At 30.4% G+C, this 18,869-nt stretch overlaps 2 protein-coding genes across 4 annotated transcripts; both read right to left on the bottom strand.

Moving 5' to 3' along the window:
• Positions 1-605: 605 nt before the first annotated feature.
• LOC114163798 lies at positions 606-4,877 on the bottom strand. Of its 3 annotated transcripts, XM_028048124.1 has the most exons (4): positions 4,796-4,877; positions 4,610-4,675; positions 2,844-3,810; positions 606-1,534 (listed from the first exon to the last, which is right to left on the bottom strand). In XM_028048124.1, the coding sequence occupies exons 3-4, from the start codon at positions 3,746-3,748 to the stop codon at positions 1,054-1,056; spliced, it is 1,386 nt and encodes a 461-aa protein (XP_027903925.1). In that variant the 5' UTR covers positions 3,749-3,810; positions 4,610-4,675; positions 4,796-4,877; the 3' UTR covers positions 606-1,053. The 3 variants fall into 3 exon arrangements, with proteins under 3 accessions (XP_027903925.1, XP_027903924.1, XP_027903926.1); XM_028048123.1 differs by having other exon boundaries at positions 4,610-4,844; XM_028048125.1 differs by lacking the exons at positions 4,610-4,675; positions 4,796-4,877 and adding an exon at positions 4,347-4,597.
• Positions 4,878-5,847: 970 nt separating this feature from the next.
• Positions 5,848-9,921, bottom strand: LOC114162242. The gene is made up of 9 exons (XM_028046070.1): positions 9,829-9,921; positions 9,204-9,437; positions 8,746-8,977; positions 7,994-8,144; positions 7,504-7,726; positions 7,328-7,419; positions 6,865-7,000; positions 6,355-6,686; positions 5,848-6,138 (listed from the first exon to the last, which is right to left on the bottom strand). Exons 1-9 carry the CDS (start codon positions 9,873-9,875, stop codon positions 5,888-5,890), a joined length of 1,698 nt encoding a protein of 565 aa, XP_027901871.1. The 5' UTR covers positions 9,876-9,921; the 3' UTR covers positions 5,848-5,887.
• Positions 9,922-18,869: the final 8,948 nt, after the last annotated feature.

The following is an 18,869-nucleotide window of genomic DNA, read 5'->3' as shown; positions in this document are numbered from 1 at the left end:
TTAAACACACCTTGAATCGTAAACTAGTTGAGAAATAACTGGTGTAGATTTTGAGAGTTTCAAATTTCAGACTAATTACCTAATAATCAACTGCTAAGGTTGCATATGCATGTACAATGAAACCATTTCTTCATATCTACAATCCATTTCGAGGTCACTGTAATTGTCATCTTAGTTATTCAATACAAATTTGTTCTAACTAATTATTGCTTTAAATAAAATTTTCAAATAAGAAGATAGTAAATAATCTTCACAGACATGGACAAAGGGAATCTTTCATGCAACACGGCAAATCTTTCCGTTCCCCATTAGAATATGTGGTGTGTAGAGGTCATATGTGTTGTATAATATTATTAGTGATGGTGTAAGTTACAGAAAGTACAGTGAAACCCCTCTAACAACATTGGTAACAACATTATTATCACCGGAAGATCATTGTTTTCTAAATGTTTATCAGTGTATAACCGTAACTCTCCTTGAAGATCAAGTTGATAAGAGAAGTCAAAGACTAGTCTCAAATCACAGAAAAAGAATTAAGGACTGCATTTGCAAATACAAGAATAGGATTGGAAGAAAAGAGGAAGACACAAATAAAAAACCAGAAGAATAATAAAAGGAGTTATAGAAGAATTGAAAGCTAAAGGATGAAGAGATACAAAACAAAGTGAGAGAGAAACAGATTGAGCACCTAATATGGGAATGCCATTCATCTATGACCCACAGACCTGACAAACTATTTTGACCGTTTACATATTTCAAGTAACTAAGTACATTTGGTACTTAAAGCAAACTTTATACATGTCTACTTAACGTATTCTTTCTGCACTACAACCACGACTAAGCCTTTTCCCAATAGGTGGACGTGGATCTTTCTACACTATATGTTCTTGAATATATACAACTAATGGTCGCAAATGTTTGAGGAACATGCACAAATGTAGGCATGGAAACCATGGATAACATTATATATCCACTCATGTGAATCTTTTCGGCACAACAGAACTCTAATTCCAGAAAAGCATAGCAGAAGTATGCGCTGAACCAAGATGCAATTTATAACGTTGGAAACATCCATCCCATGGTCCAACCGAGAAGCAAGCCAGCACCGGCAAGGCCTACTCCGACCGCAAAAGCAACAACACACTTTGCAATCCCACATCTTCTGTTACTATTCTTCCGCTTCCCAGCTTTGTCATGATTCTTCTTAAGCAGCATTCCCCTACATGGGGACCAGGGTAAGGATGCTGGAAAGAGATTTAGCAATGACTGGTTTTTGTTTCGGAGTTGCAGGCAGAGGTTTTCCAGCTGCAGCATGTTGAGCCACTGCTTGTAAGCAAAGAGCTGTGATGCCTGTCGAAAAAACAGACTCAGGATGTGCTCCTTCTCGCTGTAAGCTCGCTGTGCTGCTTTCTCAGCCTCTCTTGCTCTTGTTTGAGAGTAACACAAAGCTTTTAATAGCTCAGACATGCTACTGTTCTCAGAATTTGTGTGGCATTCTTTGTTGCTTGAACTAGAATCTGTGCTCTGGCTGAAACTGAACATACGGAGCATAATTTGTTAATAAATTGATCATAGAATACTCATGAAATTTCAACTCGATAGTATAATGGTTATAAGAAAAAATTCCCAAAAACAAAGTCACCAAGTCTGTGTTTAGTATGCTTCCTAAATTCCTACATAATTAATAAATGAACCCGCGTTTCATCATGAGTCAGGAATTCAATATATCTACTACAACAATTATGTTCTATCATTGTATCTTAAATTTCCAAGAATGGAGCGTCTGTGCACATCTTTGAAGGTCATAAGGAAAAACATATCCTTTAAGGGATCGAAATATAGCTTGAAAAGAGAGCATTCACATATATTTCTAAAAGCTTAGGAAAAACCATGCTTCAATTGTTGAATTAAATGAGTTAAATATGTTTTTAGTCCTTCAACTTTTAGTGAAAATTGGAATTAGTTTCTCTTGAAAATCTTAAACCAATTTAGTCCTTTATCTTTAAAAATATGTGAATTTAGTCCTTTAAACCAAATTTTTTAAAATTTATTTGATGTTTCAAATGCGTTTCTCAATTAACATTGAAGCGAATATGTGTCAAACAGTGTAAACAAACTAAAATACTATAATGAAATGTGTTTGAAACGTCAAATAAACTCAATAAAATTTGGTTAAAAGAACTAAATTCACGCATTTACAGAATTGAGGGACTAAATTGGTTCAAGATTTCCAAGAAAGACTAATTCCAATTTTCACTAAAAGTTGAAGGAGCAAAAACATATTTAACCCGAATTAAATTCATAAAATATGTTATTTCCAAAACATGTTGGTAGTTCTATACATTCATACAATTAGTTGGTTATCAGATACAAAAATAGGTTTAAATTCAATTAAATTTGTATATCATCAAATTCCCTGATAGCATGAGATAGATAACTAAAACTACTTTGAAATCGGTAACGGCAAGCAGTCAGAGCCAAACATAGGTAGAAATAAATAAATAAAATCTAAAACCTGCCCACATAAGTAATTATAAGATGGCATCTTCGTGATCCTTATCTGATATATATCTGATATATCAAATGAAAAATGTATGGTTTGGAACCGATAACTAGCTTCAGTCTCCAATAAATAGCAGTGGAAACAGCATACATACAAGGTACCTCAATGTAGTTAGCATCTAAATAACATTGCAAACACAAGTCATACTTAATAGTTAATTAGGAAGTTCAATATTTTAGACACGAGAAAACATCAAATTTCTCACAAAATAGACCGACCATCATGGCAAAGATTGCAGAAAACAAGTAAAAAATTGTAAAGTATGGGCCCTATCCATTACCTGGAAAGCTTGCTTGAATCCTGAAATGAGCAGTCAGAAGTGGATATTCCCGTTGTATAATCATCTGCAACAGAAGAACCGGACTCGGTTTTACGATTCAAAGATGATGGTAGAATGTTATCATGGTCAACACCTTTAGGGTAGGGAGGTCTCAGACTAACATGCTTAGTATGGGGATGAGGGAGATCACAATTCTCAATATGCTCAAGTGACTTCCGAGCAACCAAGGAAGCCAATTCATCTTTTCCGGCAGTGCGCCACCAAGGGCTAGTTTCCTCAGCTCCCATCAAATGTGATTCTAGATCACATGATGTCATTTTAACTTGTTCAGAGACCAAGAAATTGGAAATATCACAATCCATAAAACGACTGTCTGAAAAACATAGTTCCCCCTGATCTTTTTTCTTAGGAGTAAGATTTAAATCAGTATTCAGTGAAGCCTCAAATTTTGGCATTCTGGTATTGCTGTTTTTCATACACGTAGGAGAAACATGCCGCGGCTGCTCTACAGATAAATTATCAATTTCCAAATCAGACAAAGTATCTAAGTCTTTGATCAATTGATCTGTCCCACTCTTCACGTTTCTATTAAGCAATTCAGCATAGAAGGCACCAAATTCAGACTCGTAGGAATTCAGATGTTGACATGTATAATTTGTTTCATCACCCAAATCACTCTTCACATGTAGCCACCATTTCATTTCTGGTAGTTTATCAGAATTCAGATCATGGGGCATGCAAACTGAATGGGCATGAATGTGTTCATTAGTAGAATCACAAGGAACCCAATCAGACACTAACTTTTTTGAAACTGGTGAAGGATGATCCGAAGTATTTAGGGGAATCCGGAAATCTTGAGTAAAACACTTAGCTGCATAAGGTGCCTTCCCTTCTGCTGACGCCATTACTTACTACTAGTCTCTGATAATGACCTTTTTCAAGAGGCAACTTTTGGTGGATCTAGCATCTGTTGATTCAGTAAGACAAACTCAAAACATTACAACATTACAAACAAACTACGTACGAGACCAACAAATTACCAATCTTTCAATTTAGCTGAAAAGGTGTGTGAAAGCAGAAGAAACACAGGAAAATTAGGTCCACCAGCTCTTACAATTCTTGCCAAAATCCCCACAAAAATCATTGTAGAATGTTGATTATTAATCATATTTCTATTTCCCTATCATTAACAGAGAAAGAACATTCATCTTCAAACACAACTCAAGCAGGAAAGCAAGAAGACCAAAAGGTCAATGACTCAACTAAAATTTTTGTCAGTAGAAAAGAAACCCAAGAAGAGCAAACTTTCCCAGGAAGAACTAAGTTACAACAAAACTAATTGTCAAAGAACCGTTAACTGGAGTCATGAAAACCCACAATCATTAAGTAGCTTTTGACAAGAAATATAACCAATGCAACAGTTAAAAAAAAAAAAAAAAACTTTGGTTGGTTAATTGAGAGACAAGGAACATGTCGATTTTGGGTGTGCAGAATTCCGCTTACAGTTTCTGGAAGAACTGAATGCCTCAGATAGAACATCACATACATGTCAACTTTCTCGAATTCTCTTGTCAGTTACAGGCCTAAACTATGAAACCCCATGAAAGGGAAACAAAAAAGATCTATCTGGCATAAATCCCAACAAAAGAAGATAAAAGGTCCAGCGAAACTTGACAGTACAAACTACATGAGATCCCAAAGAAGCAAGGACAAGAATATTCAGTTAACTGGTTATAGACACAGAGAGAGAAAAGGAGAGAACTTGCCTTGATTATCATCAGAAGTGAACTTCCTTGTAACACCGAAACATGTTTGAGACTTTGCTTGTACACCTGTCCAACATAGTGCGTGTTTTGCATTTGCTAGAAATATTGATGTAAAAGCATGGTCTTTGTATTTCCAACCATGTCAAAAAAAAAAAAAAAAAGAGAATCAATAATTGTGATACTTACACCCCATGCTCCCAAATATCTTTCTTTTTTGTTCCCTTGTCACAGTCCCATCCCATGCTTTTTGAATTTTGTTCCCTCATCCTTCTATTCCACTCTTTATATAACATCAATTGGTGTGCCCTCAATAAATATATTTGCTTTTTCTATTATTATGATGATTGGATTTTTTTATAATTATATAATTGATTTTAAAATTATTAAATCAAACTAAAGAACATAAAAATTGTATTTTTTTTTTCATAACTTCTTTATTCTCTTACGTGTCCAGTGTCCAGATTTTCTCGGAAACTTTGTCGCCATCGTTCTCAACGTAGTTTGCAAAGGCTTCTAACCGTGACACCTGCACAGTCCCTTGTGACTCTTCTTTGAAAATATTTTGCTTATTTCTGGTAAATAATTTTAATTTCTCTTACATCAATTTTTATTAGCTTTTATCATTTTTATGGTAGGCATTCAACATATTTTACATTTTAAGGCATTAAATACTTCATCTCTTTAAATGTACCACAATTATTTATGCCATTACTTGTTTCTTATTTCTGTTCCCTTCCAGAAAATGGGATCATTATCATCCACCTACTTATGTTCAATCGTTTTATTTAATCAGTTATCCGTTTTTCCTAATTAAGAAAACGATGCTTAGATTTGCATCCTAACCATTTAATTAGTTGCACGTCACTCTCGTATAGGATAATGTCCACTCAGGACTTTATCTCCACAGTCCTCACCCACCTTTTGCATTTTACTAGTCAAATTCAACTTCAAACAATTTGTTAAGCTCTCTCTTTAAATCAAACGCATGCTTATCAATTACTTTTATATCCACAATAATTTGTAATTAGATGGAGTAAAATTGTTTCACACTACACAGTTAAACTCTTGTTTTAGGAGAGTCTGAATTGGCACACTAAACCCCACCCAACCGTGAGTCTTATGTGAATGTTGGTTAAGCTCCAAAAAGAAGCACTTAGGATTAGCCATCCGTATACGTTCCTCTCACCTGAAAGTAACATGGAAACACTTGGAAAAATACTTAAAGCACGAAGGAAGGATAATCATCAAAAAACAATCATAATCATCATATAATACCCCTTAATAATTAACCATCTGGTTATATTTTTTCCTAAGCACAGACAATCTTCTGTGAAGGGTAAGCTTTTCATCTTTTTTCCCTAGTTTATCCAAGTAATATACAATTTTTTTCAGGGTAACCAAAACCTCCTCACTTTCATATCCAAATTCTCTTTCTTGGATATTCAGGATCCTTCTAAGCAGCTCGAGTAACTCACTGTCATCCTTACCAAGTCTGGTTTGAATAGACACCAAACAATCCAAAGCCTCCCCTGCCATGCATAACATAGGGTAAATATCAATTTCATCCCAAAAGATTAAAATAATTAGGAAACTTAAGCCTCAGTTTTTCCCTTTGGTGCAAGAATTGCATTACTAAGAGCATCAGTGAAATGCGTCACAATTAATTGAATGAATTGAATAATGAATAACTTGATTATATTAATTTGAGCCTGACCAGGTTTTCAATGAAGTAAGGGAAGGCTTACCAACAGGGAGGGAATTTTTTCCAAAGGCCTTCTCACGGATGCGCAAAACCTCCAGAGCAAGTTTCTCTGCTTCTTCATCATTTTTCAAATGGTAGAGTGTAACTGCAAGATGTAACATAGGAAAGCTGATGGACTGGTCATCAGTTCCCTTTTGCTTTATCATGATTTGCAAACTTCTTCTCAACAGGTGCTCGGCATCTGCATAATTCTTTGACCGTGAATACGAAGTTGCAAGATTTATCATGTGTGTCACCAGGATGGGGTGCTCCTTTCCTTTGTACCTCTCAGTGATCCACAAACACTCCTCTAATACTTCTCTGCCTTCTTGTCCTCTTTGAATTAAACAAAACAAAAAGCTTCAATTCAAAACCAACCAGCTTTGACGTTTTAATCTTGTTTTCCTTTATGCTTCCTTTTTTTATTTTTGGCTTTTTAAAGAGAAGGGGATTTTAGGAGGATGATATAGAAAAACCATTTATATAAAAACAAAAGGTGATAGGGGAAGCTTACCTCCCAGCGGCATGAAGTAATTCAGCTAGATCCACCCTCATCTTTTCCAATATACTGTCATCTGGTGACAAGTAATTTGAATCCTTCATGACCTGAATAGCACGTTTAAACAATTGTATTGCTTCATCTGATTTCCCTGCAAAATTTATCGTACTCACATCAATAAGTACATAGGTTTCAACTCCCCAATTCTGAAATAAAAAATAAATAAAAAAACAAGGACCATGCATGCGTTTACATGTAAATAACAAACAAAGTAATTTCCATATATAAACTTGAGACCAAATAAATTTGAATGTGGGTGTTTATTCCACCACTTCTACAGATACACCATACATGAAAGAAATTCAAATCAACACTAAGTTGATTGTGCGACCCGGAGAGAAAGCAAAATAAAGGGATATAAATATAAATGGAATATACAAAGAACAAATAAATTGTTTGTGCAAGTTTACAAAGTTACCTTGGGCACTCTTAACACGGGCTAGGGAACTCATAGCAATTCCAATTCTTCCATCATTTTGTCCATATAATTTGGTGTATATGTCGAGAACTCTAGAAACCAAACAAAAATATAAGTAATATAGAAGACATCAGAGTCAATAATGCACTAGGAATGGAAGGAGAAACTAAATTAACCTAGTAAAATGAGTTTCAGCATCATTGGCTCTCCCTTCTTTGAGTAAAAGATTGCCAAGGCTGAGTAAAGGTACGACCAAATCCTTACTTTCGGCACCTCTACTTGATCCCAAAAGAGTGATCACACTCTGGTAAATCTCTATTGCTTTTGTTGCTTTTCCGAAAGAGCCAAGAACTTTTGCCATACCCAAATAAGGTGTGATAAGTAAAGTACTATCCCTACCTAAAAGAAGACATATATTATTGAGAATATTAAAATTTTGACAAAAAGTGAATTTAAAAGCAAAGTTGGCTTCACGACAGATAATTTCTGCTAAGGTATCTCGAGATAACTTCTAGCTAGACATGCACAACTAAAAAATCTCAAGAAAATAGCTCCAGATTTGTAATCAAACAGATAAGCAACACAACATAACCACAGTCATAGTCCATAGGTAAATAAAATCAAATACTAAATAAACTAACATTACTAACTGAAAATTGTTCTCACCGTAGGTCCCCTCCATAATGTATACAGCCCTCTGATATGTGTCCAATGATTTTTCAAACATGTTCAACGTTGCATACATACTTCCCATATGCATAAGTATTGAATCCAGACGAGGTGCATCATCCTTCAAATTGTCAACAATTTCTTTCATCTGGCCATCATTGAAAATATAAGAATGCACTCCACAGAGAAAAGGGAACAACAGAAAGAGGTGTGCAAATGTAACACTTAGCATTTCAGCATAAATGTGAAACTTAATTATTTTCAATTTTCATTTGGGTATATACAAACTAAGACATACACTGGAAACTATTTCATTACAAGGGAATCAAACATGTGATACCGATATAAAATTAGTAGCCCTAACCCCACTTAGCCTCATGCAAGAATGTCAATTAAGAAGAGCGATAGAAGATAATTTAACTGCATGCATTTTTGGTAAGCAATGGCCTGTTATTCATTCTAGCTCCAGAAACCATGAAAAATTCATTAACTCATGTTAGAAAACAAAAATAAACAGACAATTGACTTCTTCATTGTACTCTTACACCATCTCATTATAGTAAAATCTGGTGATGTTAGTTCTTCAGAAATTGGTACGCCGAAGTCTTACTCAAGAACAGTAAAAAGTCATGCAGAATCTGAGAGTTCAACTAATGACATACCATGCAGACGTAAGTTAAGTTACCCAATCAGACAAGATATGAAACTGACAAAAGAATGCACAATAACAGAAGGAAAGGGGGAAATACCATATCCAACAAAGATCCAACAAATTTTAAGTCTCCAACAGCCATGTAACCTAGTGCTATGACATCCAAAATTGCAGCTTCTTCTATGCCTTTAGTACCTGCATTCAGGCTCTCTTTGACTGCTTCGTAATTCGCAGTTAGCAGGTCAATAGCATCACTTTTATTTCCCATCCTAATCATTCTTTTAACTTCATCAAATAATTCTTCCAATTCTCTTTCTAAACTGCCAATTCTGTAGGATGTGAAATTCCCAAAGCCAAGGGACATTGTCAATTAGAAAAACGAACAATTTAAGTAATAAAGATGGAACAAAGATGCTGTATCCTTAGACGATAAAATTCCCATGTATTGGTAAGAAAATTAAAGAACAAAACTGAAATTTGGAAATACTTCAAAATACAGCAAGCATAAACAGTAGAAGAAATGGAAAAGACAATATCATTTGAACCAATTCCCACCTCTGCTGGTCATCTGGAGCTGAAAATCCAGAATAAGCATCACTATGTGGGCCTGTCCCACCACATTCCAATGACCCAACTGAAGATCTTGAGATGCAGACCCGAACAGAAGCAGTCTTAATGGGAATAAAGTAAAGCTTTTGACTGTAAATTTGCTTTTGATTACAAACTGAGAAGCATGATATGCTTTTCAACTCACACAATGATAGCACATGCGGAAGCTTTTTGCTTGTCCTAATAATAGAGAGCAGAAGGCATTAAACCAAACCATCACAAATTATTGTAATCTGATATGAACTTAAAACTAAGAGTCGACAACCAAAAAAATGAGGATAAAGTAACCAGAAACCATTATTTGCATTCATGGATTAAACATGCATCCTAGCCGAAAACTCACCTGAATTATTAAACGAAATTCTGCACTGAACAATATTCATTTCTTTCAGTATTGGTATGTTTTTGAGTTAGTAAAGTGCACAAGTTTCAATTAATAAAGTTGAAATTGTTATCCCAAAGTGATTCATTGCAGCGAAGAAAGAAGTGGTAAAGAACGGAAGTAGCATAGTTGGGAGAAGCAGAGCATTAGCACAACACAACTTAAGAACGGAAAGTGTAGAAAGATAACCTGATTCCGGTGAGAGAGTTCGAAGGAAGAAGGCATGAACCTTTCATCGTCTTCCTCTTCCTCCTAGGATCAAAGCTTAGCAATTAATGTGAGAAACGGATAAAGCGCATGGTTTTTTTTCTGTGGGCTAGTTATGACATTTTGGGCCTCTACTTAGATATTCAACTCAAAATAAATTGTTGTTTACACCTCCCAACTTTATTAATGTACACTATCTCACATAGTAAGATCAGACTCTTGTTCCTTCAGGCCACCAAAATATTCGTAGCATTTATCTAATTTTTATTAAGTAGAGAAAAGTTACAATAAAAACATTTAACCTTCTAATTTTTTTTAACTGATTCGTAAACTGATTCGAGCTCATAAAGAAAAATAATTTTTTGACAATTGACAACTGATTTTTAGATATATATGATTATTATAAAAATACAAATTTAATTAATGAAAAAAAAAGGAACAATATGCGAGTAAAAATTGATTAGGTGTCCAGTGTTATTATTATCCGAAAAGACAGATAAATGAATGACCTTTTTGCCTCCATGAAACTCAACCCGAATGATTGAACTAGAGTAATTTTATTCATTTTCTATTTCATATTTTGATGCTTATGTTTTTCCAGTTTTTGAAGTTTAGTCATTCACACGTTTGATGAGATGATAATCATTGAAAATCATGCAATAAAAATAGTATGGTATACTCATGACGGCCAAAATACTAATTCGTTATTTTTGTTACCAAAATACTAGTTCATTTAGTTACAAATTTCTTTGAATATAAAAAATATAATTTGAATAAGAATGGACGACGTGTTGAGATTTTACAATGTCACTAGAAAGAGTTGTTTAGTATTTTACAAAATAAAATTTATATTTACTTATATATTAAAATTTTGATTTTATTTTCAAAACGATATAAAATCCTAAAGAATTATATTTTAATATCTATCTAAATGTGTGAAAACAAAACTCTTAATTATCTAAATATTTATTAGTCTTTTTTGGATATGATAACTCCTATTTGATTGTACTACAAGTGACTTGATTCACTTAACAAAAGTCACACAACTTAAATACCTATTAAAATCAAATATGTCATTAGCCATCTGTGTTATGTATGGTAACTGTCCACCACAATGCTTGTTGAGCATGCTTTGGTATTTAAAAAATATACAGAGATGTCTCGTTGGGAGAGAGAGGAAGATTTTGTGTATAAAAAAAATATCATTATTTGAAATTTTGAAATGAAAATTTGTGGTGTGTGGCCAAATAGAGCCGGGGTGTTTAACCACAATCTATTATTTTATGTGGGTGTGTGACCAAGTATACATAAGATTTCACTATAATCTTCTATTAGTATGTATGTAAGGTTGAGTAGAGGTAGACATATGCCATAATCTACTGTGAGTTGTTGCTTTTATCTATGTATAACTATTTTTAAGAAGGAAAGTGATTTTAGGATATGTATTAAATAGAAATTCCTTAATGAGATTAGGTGGTGAGAGTTTATGGAGGTTCCTATAACTTGGATCGGTATGAAAGAGAATCGTATCATGCAAGTTGTATGGAGTTAATCATGTCATATAAAGGGGGCTTAGTTCCCAAGATGTAACTTTGTGTGAGTGGGTGATTATATGATAAATGCATAATCTTTGAGTCTAGTTCAACATACAAGTCTTTTGAAAGTAGAGTCAACCATCAATGATGGTTAAATGATTTGATTATGGAGTAATGTTAATTAAATGATGTATGTGTGATTTTGTGTATGGTTATTCATAGGTGTATTATTTAAAAGAAGAGTGAAGTATATTTTTAGTCCCTGAACTTTGATCTAAAATTGGAATTTGTCCCTGTCCAAAACTTCAATACGTTTTGGTCCATAAACTTTAAAAATGAATGAACATAGTCCTTTTAACTCAATTACGTTAATTTTTTAGGTGTTGAACGCATTTCTCAGTAGATATTGAACCATGAATGTCTCAAACAGTGTAAACAACTCCAATACTAACATGAGAAGCGTTCGACACGTAAAAAAAGTTAACATAATTGGGTTAAAAAGACTATATTCATTCATTTCTAAAGTTTAGGGACCAAAATATATCGAAATTTCAGACAGGGACGAATTCCAATTTTGGGTCAAAGTTCGAGGACTAAAAACATACTTAACCACCCTTAAAAGAATGCTTTGTGAGTTGTGTCTTTTAATATGTGATAATCATGTTTTACATGAGAATATATGATAGTTAAAGAGGTATAATTTGTTTTGGTATACATGTATAAAATTTGTTCGCAACTTCATTTCTTAAAATTTGTCGGTAAAATAACATTTTGATTCCTAACAGGCTTTTTTGTCGATAAATCCCTTGATAAAATGAGCATAAATTATTTTGTCGAATGAAACGAAATATGTTTATACATTAATTAGGTATGTGTGAGACAAAGAACAAAAGTAGAAGAAGGAGGAAAATGAGAAGGTGAAGGAGGAAGAGAAGAAGCAATAGAGTCGGAGGCGATGCATCAACATATATGATAGCAATGCAATGACAACATCAACACAATAGTGGAATGACGGTAATCCATTGGTAATTTTGATTTACTAACGAATTTTAGGCATTACTGAAGAATTTTGGTCGTCAGTAATATTAGTTTTTTTTTTGTAGTGGATTTTTACTCAAACTTCAACATGTGTTGTGATTCACTTTGTTCCAATATGTGGTCTTAAGATACAATAAACCTTCTTTTAATTTGTCAACACTTGATATTTTAGTTTATGTGACTTAGACCATAAGTGAAACTAGAGAATATTTGTTACATCTTATTCTTCTTTTCCCTTCTCCTTTGTCATCACATTCGTCGTGAATGTCGACAACGACTCTTCCACCTTATCTTTCTCCTCCTCCTATTCTTCTTCCTCCTCCTTTCCCTCCTCCATCTCATCTTCCTCCTCTTCTTCTTCTTCCTCATTCCTCCCAATCCTCCTCTTTCTCCTCCTCTTTCACCATTGGCATTTGTCACTCCCTCGCTACCATGCATTGTTGCCTCCATGATTATCATTGTCACTATTGTCGTCATCATTCTTTTGGCTACTGTCACCACCTTGTCTTTTTCTTTCTTCTGCTCCTCCTTCTTCTTCTTCTTTTTATTCACTTCCAATTAATTTATCTCAAATATTTCGTCAAATTTAGTGAAAGAATTTATGTACATTTTCCTTGCAGATTTATCGACATAATTATCAATGAATTTTAAAAAAATATAATTACTAATATATTTATTGACCAACTTTACAAAAGTTGAATTACTAACGAATTTAACCTCAGATTTTTTAAAAATTCAATAAAAATATAATTATCAACGAATTAAAAAGAAAGTCATTACTAACATATTTATTAATGGATTTTATCAAAAAATGTTACGGACAAATTCATAATTGACGAATATTTTTATTGATAATAAAAATTTTAATTCATCGACAAATTTTACTAATAGATCTATTATGGATAAATATTTCCTTCAATAATTAAAAATTTAAAATATATGAATAAAATTCATTAACAAAATTTATTTTATTGATGATTTTTTTAATGTTAAATTGTATTTTCTTGTTGTAAAATAGTTTATAGTAGGCCAAATTAAACTCATTCATAGATGAGTTAGGTTGATTTGTCCATCAAATAGCATCAAGTGGTGGATTAGATCAAGTCATAATTCCTTTTGATAACTATATTATATTTTTCCTTTTGATAATTATATTATTTTTCATTTATTAATGAAAATTATTAACATAGTTAACATGTGGACCTAATTGAAAAAAATGAAATTTGTCTTTGTTATTAGATAAGAATTTTCATTAAATAAGTGTCACGTTAAGATTTCTTTTTGCAGGCTGACTATCACATTTTTAATTTTTTAGGAAAACTTAAATAAAATTAATAATTTTCAAAATTAATCCATTTCCCTCAATAAATATTTATACTGTTACAGTTAAAAAATTACTTTATTTATTAATTTATTAGTTCTGAAAATGATAATTTTTCCTTCCATTTTATAATATGATAATAATAAATGTAATGATTTCTACAAGTAACATATAATTATTATTATGTTTTCTAATAACTTCTCCCTTTCTGAGTTATATTTTTCTATAAAACTTCTATGTATAGTTTATGAGTACCTATTGACTAACTCTAATATAAGTTAAATTTGATACATAACAACATATATGTATTGCATTGATTACATTGATAAATATTAATGATATTATTTTATGGTAACTTCCTTTTGTTTGGCTGAGATATTTTATACAAATTTCATTAAATAAAATAATAATTACGAATTATTATACCTTTCCTGCTCTTACTCTACATATATAAATACTGATATATTGTAAAGTAGAGATATAAGCATAAAAAGTCAAATAAGAGAAACTCATCTTCGTAACCTCATCTCAGAAAAATGATGTCTAGAAGAATCACTATGAATTCTATCTTTGGAATTCTGTGTATTGCTTTACTTTTGACTTCAGGTAAAAACTTATAGGATGCATTTGTTATTTAAAGTAAAGTGTTGATTTTACTTGCATTTTGTAATGAAATTGCATTGATTTTCAGTATCGGCGAACGTAGTGTGTCACAAGGAAGGGAATTGTCCAGATGCAAAAGCTTGTTTCAGTTATTGTGTAGGTTTAGGGTATAAAGATTATGGTGGTCTTTGCACTAGTCAACGCTTTAATCTATGTTGTTGTGTAAGTGCGGAACGTCCTCCTGCGATTGTGTAATACAAGTTACCAAATAAACATTAATAAAATGTTTCAATTTATTGTATCATTTTATCATTGTTCAATATAATAAGAGATTCATGAGGGAAAGTAAATTATAATCGGATTTGTGTTACATGATTATATCACATATTTTCAATAGAATTGAGTTTAGAGGATGAAATTTCGTTGCACGACTAATCACTTTTGAACCCAATTTAAAAGAAACATGTTTGCTTTCAATTTTCTTTTTAACTATTACTTCTATTAAAAAAAAGGTAAAATATCAATATTTTTAATAATTATGACTATTATATTTTATTTTATTTTTGCAAATTTTAAATTTCTCAAAAATTCAGGAACCTTTTATTCATTTTCTATTATGCGATGTCTAGGAATTACAACGGGACCATGACGAGTTTTGTTATCCCATTGTATTCACTTTTTTAAATATATATATATATATATATATATATATATATATATATATATTACATGCTAAATAAAAGATTTATGCAATTGGATACTTAAAATTCAAAGTCGAACATTCTCATTCATGTAAAAAGAATGTCAGTAAATAAAAACATTAAAAAGAATACAAATGATATAATTTGAGACTTAAAACTATTTGATTAACTAAAATTAATAGTACACTATAAAAAATAATCACATCCAAAAAAGTGTAACCAAGATTGTGATAAGATGACAAGTACCAAAATGTGATGAATTTTGTAGATACAGAATAAGTCATATCATTAGAAGAGAGGAGTAATGTGTAACAAAATAAAAGATTACAAACAAATTAAAGACTAAAATAATGTTTCTTCTTTTTCTCTTATTTTCTAAATTTCATTATTATGTTTTTTTATTAAATTTGATTATATTACTTTAATAGATTATTTTTAGATATTAACCGATATTATGATATAAATAAGCATTTATTTTACAAATATGGAATATTATCATAGTCTAATGTTCTCTCAAGTCATTAAATGACAAAGCAATAATAAGAAAGAGATATGTCAACTTGATACAAAAATGTTGGAAAATTACATTTTACAAAAAAGAAAATAACTATATCCCAAAAAATTTATTTACTACATCGGATGCAGAAAAATAAGTAAAGATGATAACAAAAAGAGAAAAATATTAAATAATATATACTCAAATGTACTTTTGATCATAATATTTTTCTGAAATAATTTATATTTATATTTATAACTAAAATTATGATAGTAGTTTTCTATTGAACTTATACGATTATAAATGGCTTAAATATGCGGTAACATCTTATTTAATAAAATTATTTTACTAATTAAAGTATTATATAATTAAGAAAAAAAGTACAAATAATAAGTATATAAGCATCGATCAGTTTGATCGTATCCTAATTCAAATTGATTAATCCAGTCTAATTCAAATTTAATATTTTAGGATTTAAACTTGACTATTTAATTTATCGGGTCAATTCGGGTTGTTCAAATTGCAGGTTAATTTAGTCAAATTTTTTGGATTGCGAACTTTTTTCAAAAAAAAATAATAATTTTTTTTTGAATAAATGACATAAATGTAATGAATCTTTAACTAAAAAAATGACATGTATAATTTTAATAATGACTATTATAATAGACTATAATTTTATATAATTTACTATTAAATTTTAATATAACAATATAATATTAAAAATAGGATAAAATAACAAAGTGTTAGAAGTAAGTTTAAAATCTAACTAAATCCCAATAAACCGATTTGTAAGATTAGGTTTGCACCTCACTTATATACTATGAAATTGTTTTATCTCTAGTCAATGTGAGACTTCCAACCCAAAGCATTATATATAAGTTGTGATATTTGATTTAAAGTAAAGTTGGAATTATACTTGCATTTTGTAATGAAATTGCATTGATTTTCAGGATCGGCGAACGTAGTGTGTCACAAGGAAGGGCATTGTCCAGATGCAAAAGCTTGTTTCAGTTATTGTGTAGGTTTAGGGTATAAACAATATGGTGGTCTTTGCACTACTCAAGGCCTAAATCTATGTTGTTGTGTAAGTGCGGAACGTCCTCCTACGTGTGTAATACAAGTTACTATATAAACATTAATAAAGTGTTTCAATTTATTGTATCATTTTATCATTGTTCAATATAATAAGAGATTCTTGAGGGAAAGTAAATTATAATCGAATTTGTGTTACATGATTATATCACATATTTATCAATAGAATTGAATTTAGAGGATGAAATTTCGTAGCACGACTAATCACTTTTGAACCCAATTTAAAAGAAACATGTTTGCTTTCAATTTTCTTTTTAACTATTACTTCTATTAAAAAAATGGTAAAATATTAATATTTTTAATAATTATGACTATTATCTTTTATTTTGTTTTTGCAAATTTTAAATTTCTCATTAATTCAGGAACCTTTTATTCATTTTCTATTATGCAATGCCTAGGAATTACAACAGGACCATGACGAGTTTTGCTATCTCATTGTATTCACTTTTTTAAATATATATATATATATATATATATATATATATATATATATATATATATATATATATATATATATATATATATATATTACATACTAAATAAAAGATTTATGCAATTGGATACTTAAAATTCAAAGTCGAACATTCTCATTCATGTAAAAAGAATGTCAATAAATAAAAATATTAAAAAGAATACAAATTATATAATTTGAGACTTAAAACTATTTAATTAACTAAAATTAGTAATACACCATCAAAAAATAATCACATCCAAAAAAGTGTAATCAAGATTATTATAAGATGAGAAGTATCTAGATGTGATAAATTTTGTAGATACAAAATAAGTCAGATTATTAGAAGAAAAGAGTAGTGTGTAAAGAAATAAAAGATTACGAAACAAATTCAAGAGTAAAATAATGTTTCTTCTTTTTCTCTCATTTTCTTAATTTCACTATTATGTTTTTCTTTATTAAATTTGATTATATTACTTTAATAGATTATGATTTAGATATTAATCGATATTATGATATAAATAAGCATTTATTGTTTACAAATATAGAATATTGTCAGAGTCTAATATTCTCTCAAGTCATTAAATGACAAAGCAATAATAAGAAAGAGATATGTCAACTTGATACAAAAATATTGGAAAATTATATTTTACAAAAACAAAAATAACCATATCCCAAAAAATTTATTTACTAAATCGGATGCAGAAAAATAAGTAAAGATAATAATAAGAAAAGAAAAATATTAAATAATATGGACTCAAATGTACTTTTGATCATAATATTTTTTTGAAATAATTTTTATTTATATTTATGACTAGAATTATGATACACTATTAGAAATTCTCATATTATATGAGATTTTTCTTGCAAATTTGTTAAAAGAATTTGCAAGAAAAGACTTTCTTCTGTCATTTTTTCTAAGAGTTTTAATTGGCAGGTAATTCCTTTGTGGGTAATCATTTCCTACAAAATTATAAAATTTGTAAGTATTTTCGACAAAATTTGTTGCAAAAAGTGTTTTATACAAAATATTTTGCAAGATAATTTCTAGCAATTTCTTGCATATTTTTTTTCACAACAAAATTTGTAGGTATTTCCTACGAAAAAAATTTCAAAACAAAATTGACAGGAAATATGAGTTTTTTTAATAGTGATAGTAGTTTTCTATTGAACTTATTCGATTATATATGGCTTAAGTACGCGTAACAACCTATTTAATAAGATTACTTTACTAATTAAAGTATTATATAATTAAGAAAAAAGTATAAATAATAAATATATAATCATCTATCAGTTTGATCGTGTTCCAATTCAAATTGATTCATCCAGTCTAATTCAAATTTAATATTTTAGAATTCATATTGGACTATTTAATTTATCGGGTCAATTCGGGTTTCTCAAATTGTTGGTTAATTTGGTTAAATTTTTTGGATTGCAAACTTTTAAAAAAATATATATATAATTTTTTTATTTTAAATAAATGACAAAAATGTAATGAATCTTTAACTAAAAAAAATGACATGTATAATTTTAATAATGACTATTATAATAGACTATAATTCTATATAACTTATTATTAAATTTTAACATAACTATCATATTAAAAATAAAGTTTTAAATTTTAAATGGATTAAGTTGGATATCCACAAAATTCTAACTCATTACCCAAATATGACCACCATTATCCATTTTATTCAATTTTTTTATTATCTAACATTATTCGCTTATCTAATTCAACTTGACCATATGCTTAAATTTATGAGTACTTATTTAGTAACCCAATATA

The sequence above is a fragment of the Vigna unguiculata genome, chromosome 9 (assembly GCF_004118075.2).
Source record: "Vigna unguiculata cultivar IT97K-499-35 chromosome 9, ASM411807v1, whole genome shotgun sequence".
In the NCBI taxonomy this organism is placed as follows: Eukaryota; Viridiplantae; Streptophyta; class Magnoliopsida; order Fabales; family Fabaceae; genus Vigna; species Vigna unguiculata.
This window is presented reverse-complemented; position numbering and strand designations above follow the sequence as displayed.